This window comes from Chanos chanos, chromosome 9 (genome assembly GCF_902362185.1).
Source record: "Chanos chanos chromosome 9, fChaCha1.1, whole genome shotgun sequence".
Taxonomy (NCBI): domain Eukaryota; kingdom Metazoa; phylum Chordata; class Actinopteri; order Gonorynchiformes; family Chanidae; genus Chanos; species Chanos chanos.
In genome coordinates, this window is record NC_044503.1 from 42,503,747 (window position 1) to 42,529,925 (window position 26,179).

The window sequence follows — 26,179 nt, forward strand, 5'->3', positions numbered from 1 at the left end:
TAGCACCATACAGAATCTTTGATGACTGGTGAGAAACATAGTCAAAACATAACTAAGTATAAATATAACTATAAATATAAATTTAGACACACAGATCTATCTATCACTAATAATATTGGATATATAGAAATTAGAGACATTAGACTAGGCAGTCAAGAAAAGAAAGTAAATATAAATATAACCCAAATATAAAAACAAAACTATGATTTAATCTCTGCTGCCGAGATGAACAGAAAACTGAAAAAAAAAGTTTGTGTTAATATCTGTTTTGCACACAGTTTAAAGCTTAGTAAACTGAGAGGTCTAAACTTTCCAAATTTCCCTACAATAAGACTGTTTATATTACATAAACCAATTGTGATTATACAACGTGACTCTGTGTTGTCTCCTCAGGTGTGTATTTAGGTGGTGATGTGGTGTTGTCTACTGGACCTGTGTATGGAGCAGTAGGAGGAAGTGTTTGGATCAACACCACCATCAGTCCTGCTGACAAACCACTTATAGCAGTCCACTGGACATTTAATGGAAAACCTGTTATCACATCTGATTCTGTTGGTGTCCTTCCAGACCCAGTTTACCGTGGCAGAGTCAGACTGAACAGACACACTGGTTCACTAGAGTTACTAAGTGTGACTGTGAGTGACAGTGGACAGTACACAGTGACCATAACCAAAACTCTTAATGATCCAGAGATGAGAGGCAAAACTACACTAGACGTGATTGGTAAGAATCACTGCATCACCACACTGGTCACATCCTCCTTTTTGTTTTTCTTATTACCCTTCAGGGCCTGGCTAATTTGTCAAAAACAGATTTCTGATGATTATTATTATTTAAGTCTGAATCGCTGAACTCACACTGAACAAACCTCCTTTCTCGTGGTCAAGGGTTATGACAGGGTGATGAATCAGGGACACAGATGATTCAGTTAATTACCAGTGATATGAAAAAGCAGGACCGAATCTGGATTTAAGGGCCAGGTTTTGATCTCCTTGGGGTAGTTTTATGTGAATTATCTTACAGTGGTTGTAGCAGTTTCATTAGAAGTTTGAAACTGCACAGGACAAAATGAGTCTTAATTAATCATTTCATACAGTGTTTTTACTTCTCTGTCCGACAACACAAACACTCACTGGTCACATTCTTACTAACACCTATGTTCTGGAGACACCTCATTAGTGCACAGTTAGAGACCATGGCCCATCTGTTGTCATGCACAGTGTATGTTATCCATTTTGTAGCTCTTCATCAGCGGTCTGGTTCTGACCACAGGACCACTGTTGGCTGGTTCACTGTCAGCCCAGCAGGAACACTGACGTGTGTAAAAGCCCCAGTAAAACTGCTGTGTGTGACGCACTCACACCAGCTCATACCAGTGATGAACAGGGTAAACAGTGACTGGCAAACTGTGCATGCCAACAGACAGGCTGTGGTCTGTAATTAGACACTCACACAGCGTAGCTATGAGGGAGGTTAGGGTGGTAGGTATTAGGGAGGTTAGGTAAGTCGGTATGAGGGAGGTCAGGGTGGTAGGTATGAGGTAGGTTAGGGTGGTAAGTATGAGGGAGGTTAGGTAAGTAGGTATGAGGGAGGTTAGGGTGGTAGGTATTAGGGAGGTTAGGTAAGTAGGTATGAGGGAGGTCAGGGTGGTAGGTATGAGGGAGGTTAGGGTGGTAGGTATGAGGGAGGTTAGGGTGGTAGGTATGAGGGAGGTTAGGGTGGTAGGTATGAGGGAGGTTAGGTAAGTAGGTATGAGGGAGGTTAGGGTGGTAGGTATGAGGGAGGTTAGGGTGGTAGGTATTAGGGAGGTTAGGTAAGTAGGTATGAGGGAGGTTAGGGTGGTAGGTATGAGGGAGGTTAGGGTGGTAGGTATGAGGGAGGTTAGGGTGGTAGGTATGAGGGAAGTTAGGGTGGTAGGTATAAGGGAGGTTAGGGTGGTAGGTATGAGGGAAGTTAGGGTGGTAGGTATGAGGGAGGTTAGGGTGGTAGGTATGAGGGAAGTTAGGATGGTAGGTATGAGGGACGTTAGGGTGGTAGGTATGAGGGAGGTTAGGGTGGTAGGTATGAGGGAGGTTAGGTAAGTAGGTTAGGTAAGTAGGTATGAGGGAGGTTAGAGTGGTAGGTATGAGGGAGGTTAGGTAAGTAGGTATGAGGGAGGTTAGGGTGGTAGGTATTAGGGAGGTTAGGGTGGTAGGTATTAGGGAGGTTAGGTAAGTAGGTATGAGGGAGGTTAGGGTGGTAGGTATGAGGGAAGTTAGGATGGTAGGTATGAGGGACGTTAGGGTGGTAGGTATGAGGGAGGTTAGGGTGGTAGGTATGAGGGAGGTTAGGTAAGTAGGTTAGGTAAGTAGGTATGAGGGAGGTTAGGGTGGTAGGTATGAGGGAGGTTAGGTAAGTAGGTAAGAGGGAGGTTAGGGTGGTAGGTATTAGGGAGGTTAGGGTGGTAGGTATTAGGGAGGTTAGGTAAGTAGGTATGAGGGAGGTTAGGGTGGTAGGTATGAGGGAGGTTAGGTAAGTAGGTATGAGGGAGGCCAGGGTGGTAGGTATGAGGGAGGTTAGGGTGGTAAGTATGAGGGAGGTTAGGTAAGTAGGTATGAGGGAGGTTAGGGTGGTAGGTATTAGGGAGGTTAGGTAAGTAGGTATGAGGGAGGTTAGGGTGGTAGGTATGAGGGAGGTTAGGGTGGTAGGTATGAGGGAGGTTAGGGTGGTAGGTATTTGGTAGGTTAGGGTGGTAGGTATGAGGGAGGTTAGGGTGGTAGGTATGAGGGAGGTTAGGTAAGTAGGTATGAGGGAGGTTAGGGTGGTAGGTATGAGGGAGGTTAGGGTGGTAGGTATTAGGGAGGTTAGGTAAGTAGGTATGAGGGAGGTTAGGGTGGTAGGTATGAGGGAGGTTAGGGTGGTAGGTATGAGGGAGGTTAGGGTGGTAGGTATGAGGGAAGTTAGGGTGGTAGGTATAAGGGAGGTTAGGGTGGTAGGTATGAGGGAAGTTAGGGTGGTAGGTATGAGGGAGGTTAGGGTGGTAGGTATGAGGGAAGTTAGGATGATAGGTATGAGGGAAGTTAGGGTGGTAGGTATGAGGGAGGTTAGGTAAGTAGGTATGAGGGAGGTTAGGTAAGTAGGTTAGGTAAGTAGGTATGAGGGAGGTTAGGGTGGTAGGTATGAGGGAGGTTAGGTAAGTAGGTAAGAGGGAGGTTAGGGTGGTAGGTATTAGGGAGGTTAGGGTGGTAGGTATTAGGGAGGTTAGGTAAGTAGGTATGAGGGAGGTTAGGGTGGTAGGTATGAGGGAGGTTAGGTAAGTAGGTATGAGGGAGGTTAGGGTGGTATATATGAGGGAGGTTAGGGTGGTAGGTATAAGGGAGGTTAGGGTGGAAGGTATGAGGGAAGTTAGGGTGGTAGGTATGAGGGAGGTTAGGGTGGTAGGTATGAGGGAAGTTAGGGTGGTAGGTATGAGGGAGGTTAGGGTGGTAGGTTAGGTAAGTAGGTATGAGGGAGGTTAGGGTGGTAGGTATGAGGGAGGTTAGGGTGGTAGGTATGAGGGAGGTTAGGGTGGTAGGTTAGGTAAGTAGGTATGAGGGAGGTTAGGGTGGTAGGTATGAGGGAGGTTAGGGTGGTAGGTATGAGGGAGGTTAGGGTGGTAGGTATTAGGGAGGTTAGGTAAGTAGGTATGAGGGAGGTTAGGGTGGTAGGTATGAGGGAGGTTAGGGTGGTGGGTATGAGGGAGGTTAGGTAAGTAGGTATGAGGGAGGTTAGGGTGGTAGGTATAAGGGAGGTTAGGGTGGTAGGTATGAGGGAGGTTAGGGTGGTAGGTATGAGGGAGGTTAGGGTGGTAGCTATGAGGGTGGTTAGGGTGGTAGGTATGAGGGAGGTTAGGGTGGTAGGTATTTGGTAGGTTAGGGTGGTAGGTATGAGGGAGGTTAGGGTGGTAGGTATGAGGGAGGTTAGGGTGGTAGGTATGAGGGAGGTTAGGGTGGTAGGTATGAGGGAGGTTAGGGTGGTAGGTATATGGTAGATATATTTCATAGAGTGGCCAGAGAATGTGTGTCAAATGTAGGTGTTTCTAATAAAGTGGAAAATGAATGTATACAGCTTTTGTAGTGGACATTAGAAACCAAGACACCTGTTTTCAAATGTCAAGTTTTGTTTCCTTTAAGGCTAATGACTGATCAGTACATGATAGGATTAAAAATAAATCAACAATTTAAAATAAAAAACATCTCAGACAAAGTTTTCTAGTTTTCAGTAAACAAACATGAACATTACATAAAAAACATTAATATTACATGCGAGGATCTGGCTGTAGATGCCAAATTCAGTATCTACATTAAACCCAGAATCACAAACTGAGAAAGAAGGTACTTATAGAAATCTTCTGATATGCAGATCAGAGCTAAACACTACACACTGATATAATGTTTCTGTATAGACTACACACTGATACATCGTTTCTCTATAGACTATACACTGACACAATGTTTCTCTATAGGCTACACACTGACAAAATGTTTCTCTATAGACTATACACTGACACAATGATTCTCTATAGAACACAGATTTCCAATGACATTTATTTATGCCTTGTTACAAAATAAAAATCACTCTCTTTTTCTCCTACAGAGAGAATATCTGGAGTTTCCCTCACTGGTCCAGCAGAACCCCTTATAGAAGATCAAAGTTCTGCTAATTTAACCTGTGAGGGAATTGGCTCCATCATCACCACAGAGTGGATGAAGGATGGTCAACCTCTGTCTCCTAGCAGCAGCATCATCTTCTCTGCTGATCTGAGATCAGTGTCCATCAGTCCAGTGAGGAGATCGGGCAGTGGAGAATACCAGTGTAGACTCAGTAACCCTGTCAGCTCTGACAATGCAGCCTACACAATGACGGTCAACTGTGAGTGTCACACACATTCACTTTACTGATAATTCACTAACACAGACACTATAGAAATGAATAGAATAGCAGAGACAATGGAAATTAACAGAGTAGCAGATTAACACCATCCCATGATGCCTCTGTGTTTCAGATGGACCAGAGAACGTTTCCATCAGTGGACAGAATGAGGTGGAGGTGGGGTCAAAGGTGACTCTGACGTGCTCCGCTGAATCCAAACCTCCTGCCTCCTTCATCTGGATGTTGAATGGAAGAGAAACAGGAGAAACTACAGCCTCATATTCCATAGAGGAGATTGACTCCACACACAGTGGGAATTACACCTGCACAGCCTGGAACAGTGTCACCTCACTCAACACAACAGTTCACCATCATCTAACAGTTACAGGTAACGTTTCACTGTGAGTTTATAAACACTGTAGCGCACGACACAGAGTATGACAACCATTGCCGTAGAAAAATGTAGAAGCCTGGCTGGATTAACGCAGAGTTCTCACTCACTTGAAAATATAATTTATTTTGTCTGTTTACATCAACAAAAGATGAATGAAAAGTGGTTGTAAATGAATCACTGTAGTCATACATAACGGAAAACTGGTTGCAATATGAATTGGTGAGGAGTAGTGTGGTCAATATAGTGTGTTTAACCAAGCTACCCATTTTCCATCGGCTCAACCCAAAAATTCAACTGCCTTACGTCAGACAGCCTTTGCCCTCTTACGTGGCATCGAACACGATATTAGGCACATGAAACATAAATATAAACTCAAAACTATCGATCCCAATCATTCAATAATTATTCATACCTTAAACAAATCTTAATTCAATATGTGAAAAGAAATTGGCTGAAACAGGCTAGGGGTTGCACAAGAACATAAGTTTACAACTCCAGTACTCCTTTCCTGAAAAACTCTGTTAACAAAGTGTGTTGTGCACACTGTAGTGGGTTAAAGGTAAATTTGGAAACGCACAATTATTTCTCCGTTAAATGTTCTTATTGTGTTTAGATTTAGTGGCTGTTTTTTGCTTGGTCTCATTAGAAAGCCTAACCTACTTAAAAATGAAATTAGTCATATTTGCTTGCATCTCTCTTTTAACAACATTAATTTGTTTAGCCTAGTCTGTAGTATGACAGACTCGATGTTAGAGTCATCCATGAGAAATCCGTCCACAACTCACAAATGCTACACGTTTATTTCATCACAACGACAGGTGGGAAAGAACATTTGCACAGTGAAATACAACAATAAAACAAACAAACAATAAATTCACCCTTTTATGCTGTAGCCATCGCTCCTCTTGTTTGCCAAGGGCTTTAACTGGAAACTGAGTCTGCGCGAGATGTAGCATCACGCGACTAGCAAGTACTTGACGATAATGTAGAAACTCGATAACTGATGTAACTGCTCTAGAACTTGAATGCTCGAGTACTCTGTGCAAGCCCTACAACAGGCTGCATAGGAACCTTGGCCCTATTAGACATAATATGCCAGTCTGATAGGGGAAAAAGTGGCCTATTGTAGACTTGCCCATGTTCTCTAGTTTTCCCTTCTTCTCTCTTTCTCTGTGACCCTCCTGGAAGGCGTCTGGCGCCCAACTAAAAAGTCTTCATAGTCGGCCGTTTTTACCGCTATAACGCAGCTCTGTTAACGTGCTTGAAAATTGTCAACACAGAAATCACTATATAACAGAATTCAGTAATAAAGCAATAAACCTCCTGTTTGTCTACAGTGAGAGAGCCTCTCCGTGGAGAAGGTGTCAGTATAATCATCATTGGGGGAATTACTGTATCAGTGGCAGTAGCTGTAGCCTTGGTGTTCTGCTTTATGAAAAATAGAATTGGGTGAGTGATCTTTTATTTTGTATGAGATGATTATGAATGTTTTTGTATGACCCTTTTTTTAAGAAGAATATATTCACAGGGGAGAGCAGTCTCTGTTTGTGGTGACTGGAATCCTCTATCTGTTACAAGTGTAACACCCCCCAGCCCATATACTTGTTACTGCACGGGGTGCCCTGGGTTCCATACCGTTTATATTAAATCTAATGTCCTTTCTGTGTTGTAGTTCTTACTCCAGCAAGCTAAATGTAAATGAACTGTTACACATAACTTATTTATACTTAACCTAATCCCATTACTTTAAATGTATTGGACCTCCATGAGTTGAGTGTCTTTTTTGTCTCAGAAAGAAGCAGCAGTCAGACTCCATACAGTCTCATAGTATTTACTTTGTTCTAACAGTGGATGGTGTAGATCAGATTAATTGGTGAGATCTTATGTGATGTTCAGTTCAGATCATCCCACACTGTAAGGTCTTGTACTGTGTGGAGTTATCATACTGCACAATGTGGACACCAGTCAGGACTGTCTCTGGTTCTGAGGTACAAACCAGTGTCTGTGGACTTACACAGTTCTATAGCAGGACAAACCGGAGGCATTTTTGGAGGTTTCTTCCAGTCTGGGCCCAGGCCTGTTGAAGGTTTAAACTGGTTTTTATTGCAGACTTGGTCCAGGCCAGTTTAGGGTTTAAACTGGTTTTTATTGTAGACTGGTTGCTCAGAGATCTGTAACCTGGGGAGTGACTCACTATCACTAATTCACCATCAGTATTGATCAAGATGTGACTTCTGGAATGTGCTGTCCAGCCCTCATCACTGTAAAAGATCAGTCACATTACTGGGGTGTCATCACTGTAAAAGATTAGTGAAATTGCTGTGTTTCTCTGTTTGTCTGAAGAGTTCAGGTGAACATTTCAGTGAGGGGTTGGTTTGACTGTGAGAAAATCCAGTCAGTCTTCACAGATGGACCTGCACTGTCCAGATCTCTGAGTGTCAGTAACACTATAAGACAGATAATATTATTAAAGATTTTAGTTTGTAAATAAAATTTTGTCATAGGTGTCTGACCTGTTCACATGTTCCAGAACAGTGTGTAAAGAGATGGCATCTTTCACCAACCTGTTTATACACATATCACAGCTCAGGACTGGACTACAGGGGCTCAAAGTTCACTGCCTTACAGCCAGATTAATATTCACAGTATTTTTAGGTACAGATTGGTAAAATTAATCTGAGTTATAACTTTAGATAGAATGAGAGCTAAAACTGGATGAAACTGTAATAGTTTGGACTGAACATATTGTACTGTTTACATATAACAGGTCAAAGGCACTTTATAGTAAAACAGGACAGAGGAATGATGGTAAGTGTGTGTGCATGTGTGTGTGTGTTTCTTCACCATGTATAATTTGTATGATCATTACATTATCTTCTGTGTTTTATGTTAGAAAACCATATTTTTGTTTTTGTTCCTCTAACAATTATTCTCTGTTTCTATGTTCATTTATTCATTTTATTTTCTCTCTTATACAGCATCAGACCAACAGACTGAAGGAGAAATGGTGAGTGTATGTGTGTGTGTGTGTGTGTGTGTGTGTGGGTGTGTCTGTGTCTGTGTCTGTGTCTGTGAACACTGCAGGGTATTTTACTGTGTCAGTGTCTGAGTGTTAATGAAAACCGATTCCCATCATAGATTTATTTGTGATATAAATATAATGACCATTCAGGACAGCTATTAAACACAGACTTATTTTTGATATTAATGTGATTTTCATCTTATTTTAAATCTCTCTAGGGTACAATGCGGTAGTCATGGAAACCAACCCCTGCTCTCAGTCCATGTTAATATCTGCCTCTATTACCCCTTTTCTACTGCCGCGGTGCCGGTGCCTAATCGGGCACCGGGGCCGCGCTTTTCCACTGACAAAATACTGGTGCCGGAGCCGAAAAGCTGGCACCGGCACGGCACCACAGAATTGCTGGTCCTAAAAGTTGGAACCGCTGATGTCAGAGACTATGCAAATAAAAACTACACGAGAACCAATCAGTTCAGCGTTTGATGCCTTTGCTACGTTACATTCTCTAGAGAGGCAGGAGTAACAAAAAAAAAAATCTGACCAAGATAGTGGTAGGCTAAAGGCTGTATGTAGCATGGAAATATGCATATGATTAAAAGATGTATGGACAACAGTTTGTGTCTACATCAATACGGGCTGTTGTTTACATGTTACATGAACGTAGTCAGACCCAGAGTGGTAGAAAAAACACTCACTCTCTCGGCTCTGGCTGGTGCAAATAGGTCACTGCAGACCATCATTTGAACACTCTTTTAAACTTTTGAGCTAGGTGACAGGCTTACTATTTTCATGAATTACGCCCCAGAGCGCAAAGTTTTTGGGCAAAATTTGTGAGGTGTTTCGCTGTGTGGAAGCCTAGCATAAAAGTAAGAAGCAAGCAGATGCCTTCTGTCTGACATTATTATTTCCCCACGGAATTTACCCAGACTTTCGCCACGTAGCATTCGGTTCCCAAACCTGTGGAAATGCGGGCCGGTTCTCAAAAGGCACCAAGGCAGCGCTGGCTCCGCACCGGCACGGGCACCAGCACCGTCCTAGTGGAATAGCGCTATATGAGTTCAGGTGTCGCAAATTGGACATGCAGATGTTTATACTAGTGATAATGAATTCATTCTCTCGCTCTCTGTCTCTCTCTCTCTCTCTCTCTCTCTCTCTCTGTCAGGAGTTAAACTATGCTGATGTCAGACATCTCCAGAAGACCAGTGGGGAGGTGGATCAGGGGACAGTGGGAGGAGACAGTTCAGTATATGAGTCTATGAGACCAATACAGAACTCTCAGGTCAGTGATGTCACTGTAGCTCCGCCCTCATGTTTATTACAAACTGGTGTGAAGAGAAAACTGTTTCACATTTTACTGTAACTCATTACTCCTGAGGTAAAAGATCAGCAGAGAGGCCAGTGCCTGATGGTCCAGAGATTATCCTATTTTTTTTTTTGTTTGTTTGTTTGATCTCGATCTCTCTCTCTCTCTCTATCAGGAATTAACCTATGCTGTTGTCAGACATTTCCAGAGGGCCAATAGGAAGCAGGTGCAGCTAGGAATCGTGGGAGCAAATGTCTCAGTGTACTCTGAAGTCAAATGCAACTCTGCAGCCAATCAGAGAGCTCCACAGGTCATCTCAGGTCAGTGATGTCACTCTAGCCCCACCCTTACATGGACACCTCAGTTCCTCACTGTTATGAACAAATGCATGGAGCTTGTTGTCATGGAAATTTGTTTTTCTACATTAATGAACATTTGAATTGATCTATATTTTAATATTTTTTATGAATTAGGTGTCACATCTGGCCTCCAAATATCAGATGTCATTTATGCACAGGTAAAGAACTGACCACTGGCTCTGATTGGATGAAAGTTTTGGAGGTGTGAAGAGTATTTACCTGTGGTGTTCCTGTCTCTGACTTCACACACATGGGTTAGGAGTTAATTGTTCTGTGGACAGTGTGAAATATGAAACAGGTGCAACAAGTGACCTGTCTTTACAGGAGACAAGCATTAACATAGACAGTAATGACAGTGAGAAGAACTGAACTGATTGTTAAAAATACCAAGTAATTTTTAAAGAGTTTTGAACAGCATCATTTACATGTGGAGTCGTAAATGAAAAACAATTTCAGTACCATACCAGTGTATCAAATCGATTTACATGTTTATATTACAATTGGTTAGCGGAGCTAGCTAATAATGAGATATGCCTTGTCTTCAATAAACATATCAAAAATGGTGGGGATGATACAAAATGTATTTTAAATATTATGAATAATACTATTGTTGTAAACTTGTAGTGTGACTAATTGACATTTAGGTGTCTTGTTACTAATCTTGTTCAGACCTCAAAGTTGTTAGTTACTTTCCATAGCAACGGAAATCTCACAGTGCATTTTGAAGTAGAAATTTAAGTGTCGATTCAATTTGACATATTTCCTGTAACTAAAGGTGACATGTTGTACCTGTACTACATTTCCCATCATTCCATTTGTCATGTGACACCAGCTGGCTTCCTTTTGTCCATCACATACTAGTGACACCCTTCTGTTTGCCAGACCGTAAAACTGACTTCTGTGATGTCTTTAAGAGAGGAGTTCAATAACTAAGTCCCTAAAGAAAATCAGATTTGAAATTAAATTTTCCATCCCCATCACAGTGTGTGCTGTTTTTTTGTTTTATTTTGGTTTTTTGGATGTTGAGGATGTGTTGACATGCAAGCTTGCCTTGTCCTGTAGTTAGATTTAACTTAACGCTGTTGGCCTCTTCAGTGCTAGCAGAGATTTTACAGCTGGTGTTGTTGTGGTTTATCTGTAGTGCTACTTTTCAATAAAAAATATTTTCCTATTATATTATTCTGTAATATTTGCTTTGACTGAATAAATAAACTGTCTTCATTTTCGAGGTTTAGACTGGTTATGACTGGTTTCTGTGGATTAAACTGGTTTCTGTGGGTCAAACTGGTTTCTATGTAGTTTTTAGGTCAGAATATCCTGTAAATGAAATTGGATGAGAAGTATTTTCATCTGATGTCTAAAGTGTTCTCTCTCTCTCTGTCTCTCTCTCTCTCTCTCTCTTGCTGCCTCTCACATAGTCACTCACCTGGTTTACTCTTCTTCACATGCTTGTGAAGAAAACACAACAATATTTATTCTGAAAACTTTAATTAAAGTAGATAAAAATGTGAGTTTATCCCTGATACCTTCCAGACTGTGTTTGAGAGCTGAAAATGGTGAATTATTCAGAGACTAATATATTCTAATGGTGGTATGCTCTGCTGAATTAATTGATCTGATTATGCAAATTATTCATATTGAGAATAAGAGTTCTTGTCATAAAGAAATACATGAAATGTATTAAGAGCAGATTTAAAGTGCATGTAAAGGATTAGTAATTGATTTCATTTGTAAGATAAATATTGGAATAAGACAACTCCTTTCACTGGGCAGTTTAACACTCTTTTATGTGCGTTTGTTCTGTGTTGTAAGTAAAGCTCTGTGAGTATATTTGTGTGTGTGTCTCTATGTATGTAAATAAACTTAACGAATAAAGAATAAAGTGAAATAGTGAATATAAACAAATATAAAACAAACTATAGCTGTAAAGCTGTGTAAAGTAAATTACAAATTGCAGATACAAGCCATTGAAAAGGACAGAGAGAGGGATGAAAAAAAAGAGGAAGTTGACCTCAAATGTCAAAGCTCAAAGAAACTACGGTATCATTTCCGTTAAAGGAACTGTCAAAACCACAGTGATAAAATTAGAACAGTTTTCATCTGAACCACCACACTGACACTGCCCTCCTCACACACTTACCATCATTCCTCTGTCCTGTTTTACTATAAAGTGCCTTTGACCTGTTATATGTAAACAGTACAATATGTTCAGTCCAAACTATTACAGTTCCATCCAGTTTCAGCTCTCATTCTATCTAAAGTTATAACTCAGATTAATTTTACCAATCTGTACCTAAAAATACTGTGTATGCGCGCAATTATGATGTGTGTATAAAGGATAGTTTAACTGTAGTTCTCCTACCCTCTCATGTATACAGTATGGGAAGGTCCCTGGGATATTTTCTAATGCTGAATATCGATAATCTTGGGCCTGCTTCATATATTTATATATATTATCATCTATATATTTTTTATTTTTCATTTTTTCCCCTAAAATCATTCTTATTGTTTTTCACTTTAATTTATATTTCACCATAAGGTATAAAAGGTTCTGACACGATTTAGCTTGGTTTCATTTTTTGCATGACAAAAACATGCCATTTTAACAGGGTGGTGTAGACTTTTTCTGTCCACTGTATAATATTAAATAGTATCAGTATGTTAATTGCATGGCTTTGTTGAACACTCGATTCTGATTGGTCAATTACGGCATTCTGTAGTCTGTTATTTCTGAATAGCAGACCGCTGCTATGTAAAACAGACCATTGCTATGGAACTATTTTTAGTGGAAGTCATTTTTAGATCAATATTTTGTGTCAAATGATTGATTTCTTTTGTAAGTAGCCATGTAATTAGCAGGATAACCTACCGCGAGCAGGTTACTATAGTGAAATAAGGTGATCAGGGTGATGCAGGACCCCAAAGATCTGCTTAATCAGAGGAAAAACTTTGACCTGACGATAAACACAAATGGCACTGCTCACAGACTTAATAATGATGAGTTATTTATTAAATATTAAAACAAAATAAAACTTTGTCAAAAATAGAAGTTCTCCTCCCCAGTTATACACCACTTAAACAGTAAATTTACACTATTTACACACTATTCACATACATACAGGCCGCATTGAGTGGGCCCACACACACACGCATGCACGCGTCCACGCACACACACAACTGTAAGTCTAAATACAGTTTTTATCACCATGTCTCCTACTTTCAGATGGAAGTTTGTAAACGATTCATAATTGAGCTTAAACACCTCACATCTATGTTCAGCCACCCCCCCCCCACCAAAAAAAAACCAATTAGCACATTTATATGATGAAAGTTCATAGGTCAGCTTTTCTTTTTTCCAGGACTACCCCCAGGTCTCTGTTCTGTGGGGAGCTGAACACAAGTCTATGGCTGTTGTGAGATATAATTAAAAGCAGAAAAGTGGCATCCAGACAGGAAAATTTCTCACTGACTGTTTGACCAGAGTGCACAAATTTCGACAGCGCATCTAGAGAGGTAGGGTTAAATTGAGTTAAAGGGTACATATCATGATTAATCTCAGGTGCAGTGACGGAGAGCAGTGTGCAGGCAGTCTGATTTGAGAGACTAATTTGAATATCACGACCAATTAAGTCAAAGAAAATTAAGAAAATTAATTAAGAAAAATTCAACAAAATCATTTGCAGTAAAAGGGCTAGATTGAGGGGAGTGATTCTGGGTAAGTTTAGATACTGTATCAAAAAGGAACCTGAGGTTATTTTTGTTAAAAATCTCTCCTGTCTATATATTTGTCATATCCATGGTCATTCATGACTGTGTTACTTCATTAGTCTTGTTCAGCCAGAGTTTGTCTGTAAGGTCTCTCTCTCCTCAACATTTTCCCTTTTCAGATGATTAGATTTCAGTTTATGTATCGACAATAGGATATCAGTTACTATGACAACAATAAAAATTCAGCTAATATGACTGTCCGCAGCAATTATAACAGACAGTAACAGTCAAACTAACACAAAAACTCTACATCCATGAATGAGTGAAATGACATTTCATGATTTAACTAAACCTGAAGAAGCTGTCAAAAGCTTTTCTCTAGATTTTTATTTTCATTTTCAGTACTATTGTTTTTTGACATGTGTGTTGTGTATTTTGATGTGTGTGACATTGTGACAAGTGTGTTGTGTTTTCTTATGTGTTTGAAACTATGATGTGTGTATTGTGTATTTTCTTGAGTGTGACTGTTATACAGAGCTGTTAGTTAGTGACTTTAATGTTGTGTTTGTCTCTGACCATCTCATGTCAGCCTCTGTTTGTGTCTCTTTCACCGTAAACTGTTTCTGACCACAGACCTGCTGTTGTGTGGATGTTTTCTCAGTGCTGGACTCTTCTCCATACGCCTGTGACGTTACTAAGTGTGAAAAACACTAGCAGTGTTGTTGTTCTTGGTTTATACCACAGCCCTGACTGTTAACGGTTATTCACACCTCACTATTCACTCTCCTCATGCAACTATGTACCACTCAAACCCTCTTAAAACTCTTTTCATGCATAACAGACAAATGCTGGGTTGAGTTTGTTTCACATTCTTTATTAGTGTTATTAAACTCCACTTTGAACAGTTAAAGTGGATATTTTTTAAAACTAGAGTTCTACATTCAGACATAGTGAGATCAGTCTGATTATTAACCTGTCCGTCACTCTGCCCAATGCCTGTCTGTCTCCGTCAGTCTCTGTAACCAATCATCTTTTTCCAACCACAGGCTGTACTGTTGGCCGGATGTTTATCTGAGAGGTGGACAATGCTGGGTATAAACCACAGACACTGCTGTGTGTCAGTAACCCAACAGAGTTTCTGTTACTCACATGGTTATACTGGAGTGACTGATACCAGTGACCCTACAACATTCAAACACACTTATATTCTGTTCATTTCATCCTTTTCACTGGAACAAGACCCCCCCCCATGTGTTAATAGCTGATTGACTGTAATCTGTGTGTTAGTGTGCTGTTATCTGATTGACTGTAATCTCTGTGTTTGTGTATTATTATCTGACTGTAATCTGTGTGTTAGTGTGTTAATACCTGACTGACTGTAATCTGTGTGTTAGTGTGTTATTATCTGACTGACTGTAATCTGTGTGTTAGTGTGTTATTGTCTGATTGACTGTAATCTGAGTGTTAGCGTGTTATTATTTGACTGACTGTAATCTGTGTGTTGGTGTTTCATTATGTGACTGACTGTAATCTGTGTGTTGGTTGTGTTATTAGTGACTGACTGTAATCTGTGTGTTGGTCATGTTATCAGCTTCTTCAGTCAGATGTATCAGACTGTTGGCTGGGTGTGTTTTGTGTGGATGACTTTTCTCTATATGTCTGTGAGTCTGATCTGTGAAAACACCAGCAGGTTCCTGTTTCTCATTCCAGTGGATCAGACACTGACAGCCACGGACCATTTAAAGCCTCTTAAATCCCTCATCATCCACATTCTCCCTGTGTATCACACACACACGCACACACACACTCACACACACACACACACACACACACACACACTCACATACACACACTCATACACTCACACTCACACACACAGAGGGAACTCATAAAACAACTGAGGTCACAGGTTTTAGAAAATGACACCGTTTTTAAAAAACGTCTGTACGTAGGTGTGAAAACTGTGAAAGGTTCTCAGAGTTTAACTCTTCTGTTGTTATGACTCAAACTTCTGCTTTTCTGAATTCAGAATGTGACATAATGTTTCATGGGAAGTATTTCACACTCAGTCTGTTCTTAATAAAAAAAAATTTTAGATTTTTTTTGCACATACATGCATGGACCCCTTGAGTGCTTTTGTTTTACTTTGATTTGTTTAAAGGGACTCGTGTGCGTAGTCAAAAAACGAAATCAAAAAAGAATTAATGTAGGTGCAAAAGTAAGTGAACCCCTAGCTGCATTGGTTGATTCAAGTAGGTAATAGAATCAGGTGGGACATAATTGGGTGCTTAATTAACCAATCAAATCAGAGATCTTTATGAAAGAGTTTGGGCAGCACTGATTAAACTGGAGAAGAAACCGGGTCAGGTTAGTCTTACCAAAGCCATACAGGTGAACCATGCCGAGAAGAAAGGAGATCTCAGAGGACATCAGTCTGGGGAAAGCTATCTGAAATCATCTCCAAAAGATTTCAGCTCCACCCTGTGAGGCAAATAATCTACAAATGGAGAGCATTCATGACTGTAAAAGTAAGATTATAAAAAGCAAGCAAAGCAGATGCGTTCTGTCCACCTTGATTTTTTCCCCATGGAAATCAACCCAACTTTCCCTACGTAACATTCAGTTCTGAAACCTGTCACAATGTGGGCTGCTTCTCAAAAGGCACTGAGGCAGAGCCCACTCGGGAAGGTGCTGCTCTCATTTCTTGTAACATAGCGCATAGTCTCAGAACAGTTAATCCGTGACAATCCAGAGCCAAGGCCAGGGAGCAGGCAAAAAGGCTAAACCGACCGTCTGCTAGCTGCACAGAGTCGTCACCCAGGTTAAACTATATTGAGACTGTGTCTGTTCCCCGACCTATACGAAAATGTAGAAATACTCAGAGAATTTGTTCTAGTAACCTAATTAACATAGATTTAAATCATACTGAATGTACCGCCAGCACCTTCGATCTAAAACTAGGACTGTTAAATATTAGATCTCTTACTCCTAAAGTGCTCATTGTCAATGAAATTATTACTGATCAGGAGTTTAATGTACTGTGTTTAACAGAAACGTGGATCAAACCAAATGAGTACGTCGCATTAAATGAAGCTAGTCCTCCCGGATACAGTTATATACACCAGCCTCGTGTAACTAGCAGAGGAGGAGGCGTTGCAGTTATTTATAATGATGATCTAGGCATCATACAAAAACCTCTACATAAATTCAATGCGTTTGAAGTTCATTATACAAACATAACATATGTAGCCAAAAAAAATACCCAGTCTATCACACTAATTATTATCTATAGACCGCCTGGGCCGTACTCTGAATTCCTCTGTGAATTTGCAGATTTTATCTCAAACCTTGTTATTTCTTTAGACAAAGCTCTAATTGTCGGAGACTTTAACATTCATTTTGATAACCCACAGGACCCTCTGAGAACAGCGTTCGTGTCCATTCTAGATTCAGTAGGGATTAATCAGACGGTCATAGGGCCCACTCATAATGGTGGCCACACCCTCGATCTTATACTAACACTCGGACTAAATGTAGGAAGTATAGTCACATTTCCACAATCTGAAGCTATCTCAGATCATTATCTTATCTCATTCAAAATATTTCTTAGTAATAATATATGCAGCTCGCCACGCTATCATAATAAACGTACGTTTACGCCAGCTACTACGCAGAACTTTATCAATAATCTCCCAGAGTTATCAACTTTGACTGGAACAATGTCACACCCCACAGAACTTGATCAGGCAACTGAATCTTTAGAGTTAACATTCCGCAACACCTTAGATAATGTGGCCCCACTTAAAAGGAAAATAATCAGAGAGAAAAAACTAGCTCCCTGGTATAATGAGCACACACGCGCCTTAAAACTTACCACTCGAAAATTAGAACGTAAATGGCGCCAAACTAAATTGGTAGTATTCCAGTTAGCATGGAAGGAGAGCCTCTTGAGCTATAGAAAAGCTCTTAGTGCCGCTAGATCAATGTATCTCTCCACCCTAATAGAAGACAACAAAAATAATCCTAGATTTTTATTTAATATCGTATCAAAACTAACTGGGAATAAAAGCACCTCGGAAACAGGCACACCATCAATGTTCAGTGGCGACGCATTTATGAATTTTTTCAATAGCAAAATTGAAAATATCAGGCAAACAATCCAGGCTATAAATTTTAAACCAGATAATTTGATCACTAACACTGTAGATAACAATATAACTAGGCCTATATCAGATCAGCGATTAGAATGTTTTACTCCCCTTCAGGCGACTGAATTGACCTCACTAATTTCTTCATCAAAATCACCAACTTGCGTACTAGATCCCTTACCTACACGTTTCCTTAAGCAGATACTGCCAGTAGTCATCGAACCGCTTCTAAAAATAATCAATTCCTCCCTTAGTACTGGCTATGTACCAAAATCTTTTAAACTAGCAGTTATCAAACCCCTAATTAAAAAACCTGACCTTGACCCCTGTTCATTGTCCAACTACAGGCCAATATCTAACCTCCCCTTTATTTCCAAGATCCTAGAAAGGGCTGTAGCACAGCAGTTATGCTCATACTTACATAAGAATAACATCCATGAACTGTATCAGTCAGGATTTAGGCCTCATCACAGCACAGAGACAGCACTGGTTAAAGTTGCAAATGACCTATTACTGGCCTCTGATCAGGGTTGTGTCTCCTTGCTTGTGCTACTTGACCTTAGTGCAGCCTTTGACACCATTGATCATACCATTCTCCTTGATAGACTAGAAAATGTTGTTGGAGTTAAGGGAACGGCCCTCTTATGGCTTAGGTCCTACTTAACTGATCGTTATCAGTTTGTTGATGTAAATGGTGAGTCCTCTGCACATACTGAGGTAAAGTTCGGAGTCCCGCAAGGTTCTGTTTTAGGCCCACTGCTTTTCTCTTTATATATGCTACCTCTAGGTAATGTTATTCGTAAACACGGTATTAGCTTCCACTGCTATGCTGATGACACACAGTTGTATGTCTCAGCGAAGCCAGACGAGAGACACCAACTTAACAAAATTGAGGAATGTCTAAAGGATATTAGGCACTGGATGCTTATGAATTTCCTCTCACTCAACACTGAAAAAACAGAAGTACTTGTACTAGGATCACATGCAGCTAGGAGTAAGCTTTCCGACCACATAGTTACTCTGGATGGCCTTTGTCTTTCATCAGGTGTGGCAGTAAAAGATCTTGGTGTAATTATTGACTCCAGTCTTTCATTTGAAGCTCATGTAGATAATATTACCAAGATAGCCTTCTTTCATCTTAGAAATATTAACAAGATAAGAAATGCATTGTCATTTCAAGATGCTGAAAAATTGGTTCATGCTTTCATTACCTCTAGATTAGACTACTGTAATGCCTTACTGTCTGGATGCTCTATTAGGTGTATAAATAAGCTACAGTTAGTTCAGAATGCAGCGGCCAGAGTTCTTACTAGAACCAAAAAATATGATCACATCACCCCTATCTTATCCACACTGCACTGGCTCCCAGTCAAATCTCGTATTGATTATAAAATCTTACTATTAACATATAGAGCATTAAATGGTCTTGCGCCACAGTACCTGCGCGAACTCCTGGTCTTTTATGATCCACCACGCCTACTTAGATCAAAAGGTGCAGGCTATTTGTTGGTACCTCGAGTTATGATGGCTACAGCAGGGGGCAGAGCCTTCTCTTACAGAGCCCCACAGTTATGGAATAGCCTCCCAATTAATGTTCGAGACTCAGACACAGTCTCTATGTTTAAGTCAAGGCTGAAAACTTATCTGTTTAGCCAAGCCTTTTGCTAATAGCTCTTTACTAGGCAAAGGAGCAGATCTGGAGGGTTCTCGGGCATAGATTGTTTGGTGAACTGGGATGTTTGGATGCTGTCGCCCCCCCACTTTAACATGTTCACTCAGGTTTGTTGACTGTGGAGTGGGTGGCCGCCTTGTGTCCCAGAGTGCCATCATGTCCATATTACCTTCTAGCTCTCCCTTTTAGCTATGCTGTACTAGTTAGTCTTGCTGGAGTCCCTGCCTGCACTCGGCACACGATGTATATTTACCTTAACCATTATGTGGAAATGAACATCTAACAATGTGCCTCTCTCTCTCGCTCTCTCTCTCTCTCTCTCCCTCTCTCTCTCTCCCTCTCTCTCTCTCTCTCTCTCTCTCTCTCTCTCTCTCTCTCTCTCTCTCTCTGTCGAGCCACACATGCTACTCCTGAGACACCAGTGATCCTGACTCCTCCCGCCCTGTGGACCGACCCATCCTGGTGTTATCATCTTCCATCCCCCGTCAGCCTCCTGTCTACATCGCCATCCCCTTTGTTCATGCCCCAATTTACTTTCAGCTGTAACTGCCCACGTGGTCGGCACCTATTGCACACCTGTCTGACTAAGGAGGGGTCTCCTCTCTCTGTGGTCCTCCTCAAGATTTCTCCCATTTTCCCATTTCCCTCTTGGGTTTTTGGGGAGTTTTTTCTTGCCCGCCATGAGGATTAAGTCAGGGGGTGCCGTCATATTTTGATTTGACTGTTGTGGCCTGTAAAGCCCTTTGAGACTGTAAACAGTGATATTGGGCTCTAAATAAACTTGAACTTGAACTTGAACTTGAACATGGCACTGGCACTGGCACGAACACCATCCTCGTAGAAAATAGGTATAAATTTCTCTGGCCCCTGATAATCCAAATTACTAGAAGACTCCTAAATCAAAAATAAATCAACATTTCAGGCTCTGGAGCTCAGGGGAGCTCCCTTGGGTTCTCCCTAACCTCTTAGGGGTAAATTGGTCTGTCATAGCCCCTGCTATAGAGAGGCAAATACAAAAATTTAAATTTTGACCTCCGGTCCCCTGGTAACCTAAAACATGAATTTCTCTCTTATTTACTGTACAAGACTATGGGGCTCAGGGCACCTCCCTGATCCTCTCTTTGAACATTTGGGGGTAAATTGGTGTCTCACCCCCTGCCCAATACAGCTATTTAAATTTACATGACAAAAAACGAATAACACTGCACTGTTTTAGCATTGTAGCTTAAATAAAATGCTGTGAATTTGTCTGGGTTTGGTGTTAACTGATTTGTATGAGATACAGTACATAGCTACAATCCTCTGGCAATTATTTGGCAACATGCAGTAATAGCATACATAGTCAGAATGTAGCATACATGTTAACAGTTGGATTTTAATACCATTTATTTACATAATAAACATCTAGCCATTTGTTCTCAATGTCAAATATGGTCTGAAAAATGTACCGAGAAGTCTGGAAATTTGAGTCTGGAAAAGTATGGAATTTTGAAATGGAAAATGTGTAGGAACCCTGTTTCATATGCTTTCCCATTTTTTAGGTAGTTTTCCTTTTGGTAAATGAACAGTCACTGGAGTGGGAGCGTATTGTACCGATTGCCAGAGCAAAGACCTCTGGAGCATGTAGACTTCTAGACCTTTTGACTCTTTGAACTGATAAGAATCAAAAGGAGAATCTTTTGTGAAATTTGTAAGATACTGACATCTGCTGGTCAACAACATTCACCGCAACTTTTAACTGCTGTGTGATGAAGGCAGTTTAACTGATAAATGTCATATGTTTAACATATGGGGAACATGGGAAAACCTCTCAGTTCTGACATTGACTCTGTTCTGGTCTCACAGTATACCATTATCACCCACATCACTGTGTTTTAGAGAGAGCAGGAGTCTGACCAGTGAGACCGGTATGACCAGTGAGACCAGTCTCAGTAAAACAGTAACTTCTGACCAAACACTCCCTCTGTAGATCTATGTGTTCTTCCTGGAGTTCAGAGGGTGTGAATAGGCAACTGGAGCCAGTACAGGAGGGACCCCAGAGGCAACTGAAGTGGGGATTGGAGCCGAAGGAGAAGCCTCCCATGCAACAGAAGTGGGGACTTCCAAGGTGACTGGAGCCAAGAGCGGAGCCTCTGAGGCGACTGGAGCAGGGACAGGAGCTGGAGGAGGGGCCTCCGAGGCAACCAGAACGGCAGCCGAGGGAGGGAGGGAGGACCAGGAACTGGAGCATGGTCATAAATCAGCAGGTATGGGAAGCCCAGAAGAGTATACGATCTCTGAGGCAACACGAGCAGGACCTAGAACAGAAACAGGGGCAGGACAGGACTCGGGAGCGGGCAAATCAGGCACAGGCACTGGAGCGGGCTTGACGTCATCCATTGCACGGGGCAGCAGAGAGACCTAATGTCTTTTAGAGCCACGCGTCTTTTTGGAAACTTTTAAAGGTGGCTCTAGGGAGTCAAGAGGACCAGAGATCAAGACCAGGAGCTAGCTCCAGAACCACCCAGGCCAGACTCGAACCCCGTTCGTTCAGTTCCTGGCTGCTAACTCCTCCACTAAGCCACCCTGGCATCAGAGTATTCCCAGTTTCTCCAATCTTTGGCCCCAACTCCATGAACTGGGGGTCAAAAGTGAGAAGAGAAACTGGGTGACAAACTCCTCAAAGCTGGCTTCACAGAAAAATTCTGGGTAGCATGCTGGGGACACCATCAAGCGTTCCAGGGCTTGCCACCCCAGGCAACCGATGATGACACTTGTTTGCTCCTGGTCCCCACGGATCCCCTTGAAAGAGAAGTACAGGAGGCATTCCTCCAGAAACTCCTTGCACCTCTCAGGAGACCCGTTGTTGCGTCCTGGTCTGTGGTCCATCTGGCGTTCACCTGCTGCATCCAAAGGTCGGTCTTGTGTTCTGTCAGGCTTGGAGGAGGAGGCTGGATGCAATCAACAGGCATGCAGCACAAACTTGTAGTGGTTCAGTCATACTAAGAACATGTTTATCTTCCATCCTACAAAGTTTGGTGAGGCTCTATACCTGCCAAGATATTAATGCTCAAATATGGTTTCCCAGATAAGTCGTTTTTGAGAGTGTAAAAATGAAAAAATATCAAGGGCGAAAACAATATAAAAAAATTGGAACTGAACAAAAATATTTTACAGGCTTTAGTTTTGGAAGCCAAACATTATATTGACAAACTTTAAACTAAATCTGAGATGGTGCTGCAACCACTTTCCTGGATTCTGTCTAATTTGACACGGAGTGACCCACACACACACGTATGTATGTATGTATGTATCTATCTATCTATCTATCTATGTGTGTGTGTCTGTGTGTATGTGTGTGTTTGCTTTGCTGGTTAATATTAGAGTGTGGTGGATGTGGGAATGAGATCGTTACTGAATGTTAATGTGATTTTTTCCACTTGCATACAAGAGGACCTACAGTGTGTGTGTTATTTAATCTGTAAAAAAATGTTGTTTTAAGACAAACAAATTAATCATTCACTTTTCATATATTAAAATATTTGCCAAAAAACCTATTTATCTTCTGTGTTTCTGTGCTGACTGATTTTTCATTCTCTGTAATGTAAAATGCTGACTGATTTCTTGTCTTCTGTCTGAAAACCACATAAACACAGTCTGGATCTGAGACCTCAGAGTCCTGGTCTGGTTTAGAATGAGGAAACAGAACAGGAGGGTGAGTTCTCATGTGTGAGAAGTGAAACAGTAAGTTCTGTGGTGTGTCATATGACTGTAGTGTGAATTCTCTTATAAACACATATAAATCCACTCTGATCTGACTAAGTCCACACTGAGTGTCCAGTTTTAGACAGAGATAAAACAATGACCTTTCACTGCATCATATAGGACTGAAACACTACTGACCAACTAACACATTCCAGACAATCTTCAGACCTCATACTGTAAATATAAACTCCACAGAAAAGACACCGCCCACTAATGACATCACAACTACCACAAACTCATCTTTACTTCCCTGTTTCACCTTTAGAACTTACATCTAGTTAATCACAGAATCCCAGTTATAGGTTTTATTGCTCTACACTTTATAACACACAGGTCAAATCCCCACATCACACGACAGGACAGTTCATTTCCATAAACAAACTGTGTGATGGTGGTGTGTCAGATGTTCCCAGTGATAATAAGATGATCAGATAATGACAGTAGTGTAGTTCTGCTCTGACACTACAGGTGACTTTCACTTTCGTTTTTGTGATGGGGACCAGAGAGGCATGGCCTACCAGCCCTCATACAGGGAAAATAAACAGCTGACTCTTTGTGTAGGTAGAAAAGAATGAACTGACTGTTTACTAGACTTTATTTTTCCCGCTGAATTATTTCAAAACAAATGAAATTCAAATTTTATTTGTCACACACCCAACCACAGTACCGCGTGCAGTGAAATGCTTATTACGACTGTCCGAATGATAAAAAGAGCAAAAGATAGAGATAAAGGATAAAAATAGAATATAATAAAAGGGAGAATTTTTTTTTTAAATCCTCTCATTGTTTCTTTCCTTTCTTTTCCTCTCACATATGTTGTTTTTATCTGTCTATATATACACCTTTCACTCAGTTGCACTGCCTTTTACCACACTGTTGGTGGTTAAACTGACCCAACAGACACAACAGTCCACACTGAATCAAACAAAATCCTAAAGAGTCAGTGTTGGGTCGATGTTGAAATATTTCGTCAAGATGATGCCATAAATAACACCTACATAGATAACACACTTTTAACTTAAGTTGTGTTAGAATTCATTCTGCTAGGCAAACATAACTGAGTGATAAATAATCAGAATGATAAGTTTGTATTGTCTGTTGTGATGCATTTGGTATTTGAAAATAAAGATGTCCTTATTTAATAATGCAATGCCAACAGATGCTAACAGGATGTTGGATAAAAGCTAAGGGTCAGGTGTTAGCTAGAGCCTGTTCTAATTAAAACTGTTTATCACCTATCACTAGGACTGGACCCTGGACCCTGGGCCTTTACACTACACCCTCCATCTACACTGTTTATTGTACATGTCCTTTATTCATCTCATTTCACTAAATTACCTCAGCCTGATGTTACCCAGTCCACTGTCTTGCACATAAACTTCACATATCTACACTTTACTCCAGACACAGTCACACTGCTGTTTTTACCTTCTCTTATACATTTTATATTTGTATTTGTATTTGTAAATTTCAAACACCATCATAATTATCCAGGTTCTGATCAACATTTCCTTTGTCTTAGCTACTGATAAATCTAAAGTATTTAAACAATGAACACCTACACACCTTCACTCAGTGCTGTCAGCACAGTGAGAGATCATCAACAGAACGAATGAGTCTTTACAGACCAATTAGGTGTAGATATTTTGGCGTTTTTCTGTGCGACAGAGATAATAATTTCGAATATCCGGCGCATAATTATGTTGCAGCGTAACGTCCAAATAGTGTATGAAATATCAACAGCAGTTAACCATTATCCCCTAGTGAGTGTTCCATGTAGCAAACACTATGTAGTGAGTGAGTGAGTGAGTGAATAAGTGAGCATTTTGAACACGGGGACAATTTAGACACTGGAGAGCAAACAGTTTTGTTTTTGTTTTGTTTTTTTACCGCTAATTCGCTTATACGCCTCTACAGACTCAGGCCACTTTGCCATTTTGAAAGCTCTATACTTTTGGAAGCTTAGAAACCTGTTTTTTGGTTACTTTGAACCCTTCAAGAAAATTTGATTTAAACCACCGTGTATCTTCTGCCTGCATATTTGTCTGCTTGCCCACCTACCCCTTTGCCTGCCTGCCTGCTCACCTCTCTCCCACCATCACTGAACACAGGTATGACTCACAGCCCAACAGTATCTATTAAGAGGTGTGTAACAACTGAAACAGCGTCTAATACTGGATTTAATTTTTTGGTCATTACAATAACTTACAGGCTAAATGAATTATGCAGTTGTGGGGATGCTGATCAGAAATTCAGTGACAATAGGGTTAGTTTTTCCAGCTCATTTTTGAAGAGTTCTCCTGTTATTAATTGTCTTGTTTTTATTAACAGGAGTGTTCTTATTTCACTCTCATTTAGACCTTTGTCTCAGTTTGGCTATCACTGATCGACTTCTCTCGTCTAATAGGTCTACCTGCCATTGGACTCACTGTTCAATCTTTAGTTCCACATGTTTCTTGTACTCTACTCTAAACACCTTGTATGAATATGTCTGTTTACTGAAGTGACATGCTCAGGTCTATGACATTCTCTGAGTTACAGGGTCAAGAGTTTTGCTGGTTGTTTACCAGTGTGACGATTTCCACATGTTTATTTCCTGTCTTCACCTTGCCCTCAGATATCATTCTTTCTTTTTCATTTATTTTTTAAACTATGTTTTTGGATCTTCACAGGAAAAAGTTTCTTTTTTTCAAAGAAATATTTTAATATCGGAATAATGTAGACACTTTTTAACCTTAGAGGATGATAATGCTTACATACTGAAACACAGACATTTTTAGATTCTGTGTTGAAAATATACATAAAAATGATCTAAAAACACATATTTCATAGAAAAGGACATGTATAGAATAACAGTTAAGTAAACATTAGAGCATGTTCTCATGTCAGTGTATCAGTCAGATATTACTGTCCATCAGTGATAATTAGGCCTATACTAC

The 26,179-nt window shown here is 40.6% G+C and overlaps 1 protein-coding gene across 1 annotated transcript; it reads left to right on the forward strand.

The window, feature by feature from the left end:
- Positions 1-21: 21 nt before the first annotated feature.
- Positions 22-21,900, forward strand: LOC115821826 (carcinoembryonic antigen-related cell adhesion molecule 6-like). Its single transcript, XM_030785612.1, has 5 exons — positions 22-28; positions 568-723; positions 4,615-4,890; positions 5,024-5,253; positions 21,505-21,900. The coding sequence occupies exons 1-5, from the start codon at positions 22-24 to the stop codon at positions 21,898-21,900; spliced, it is 1,065 nt and encodes a 354-aa protein (XP_030641472.1).
- Positions 21,901-26,179: the final 4,279 nt, after the last annotated feature.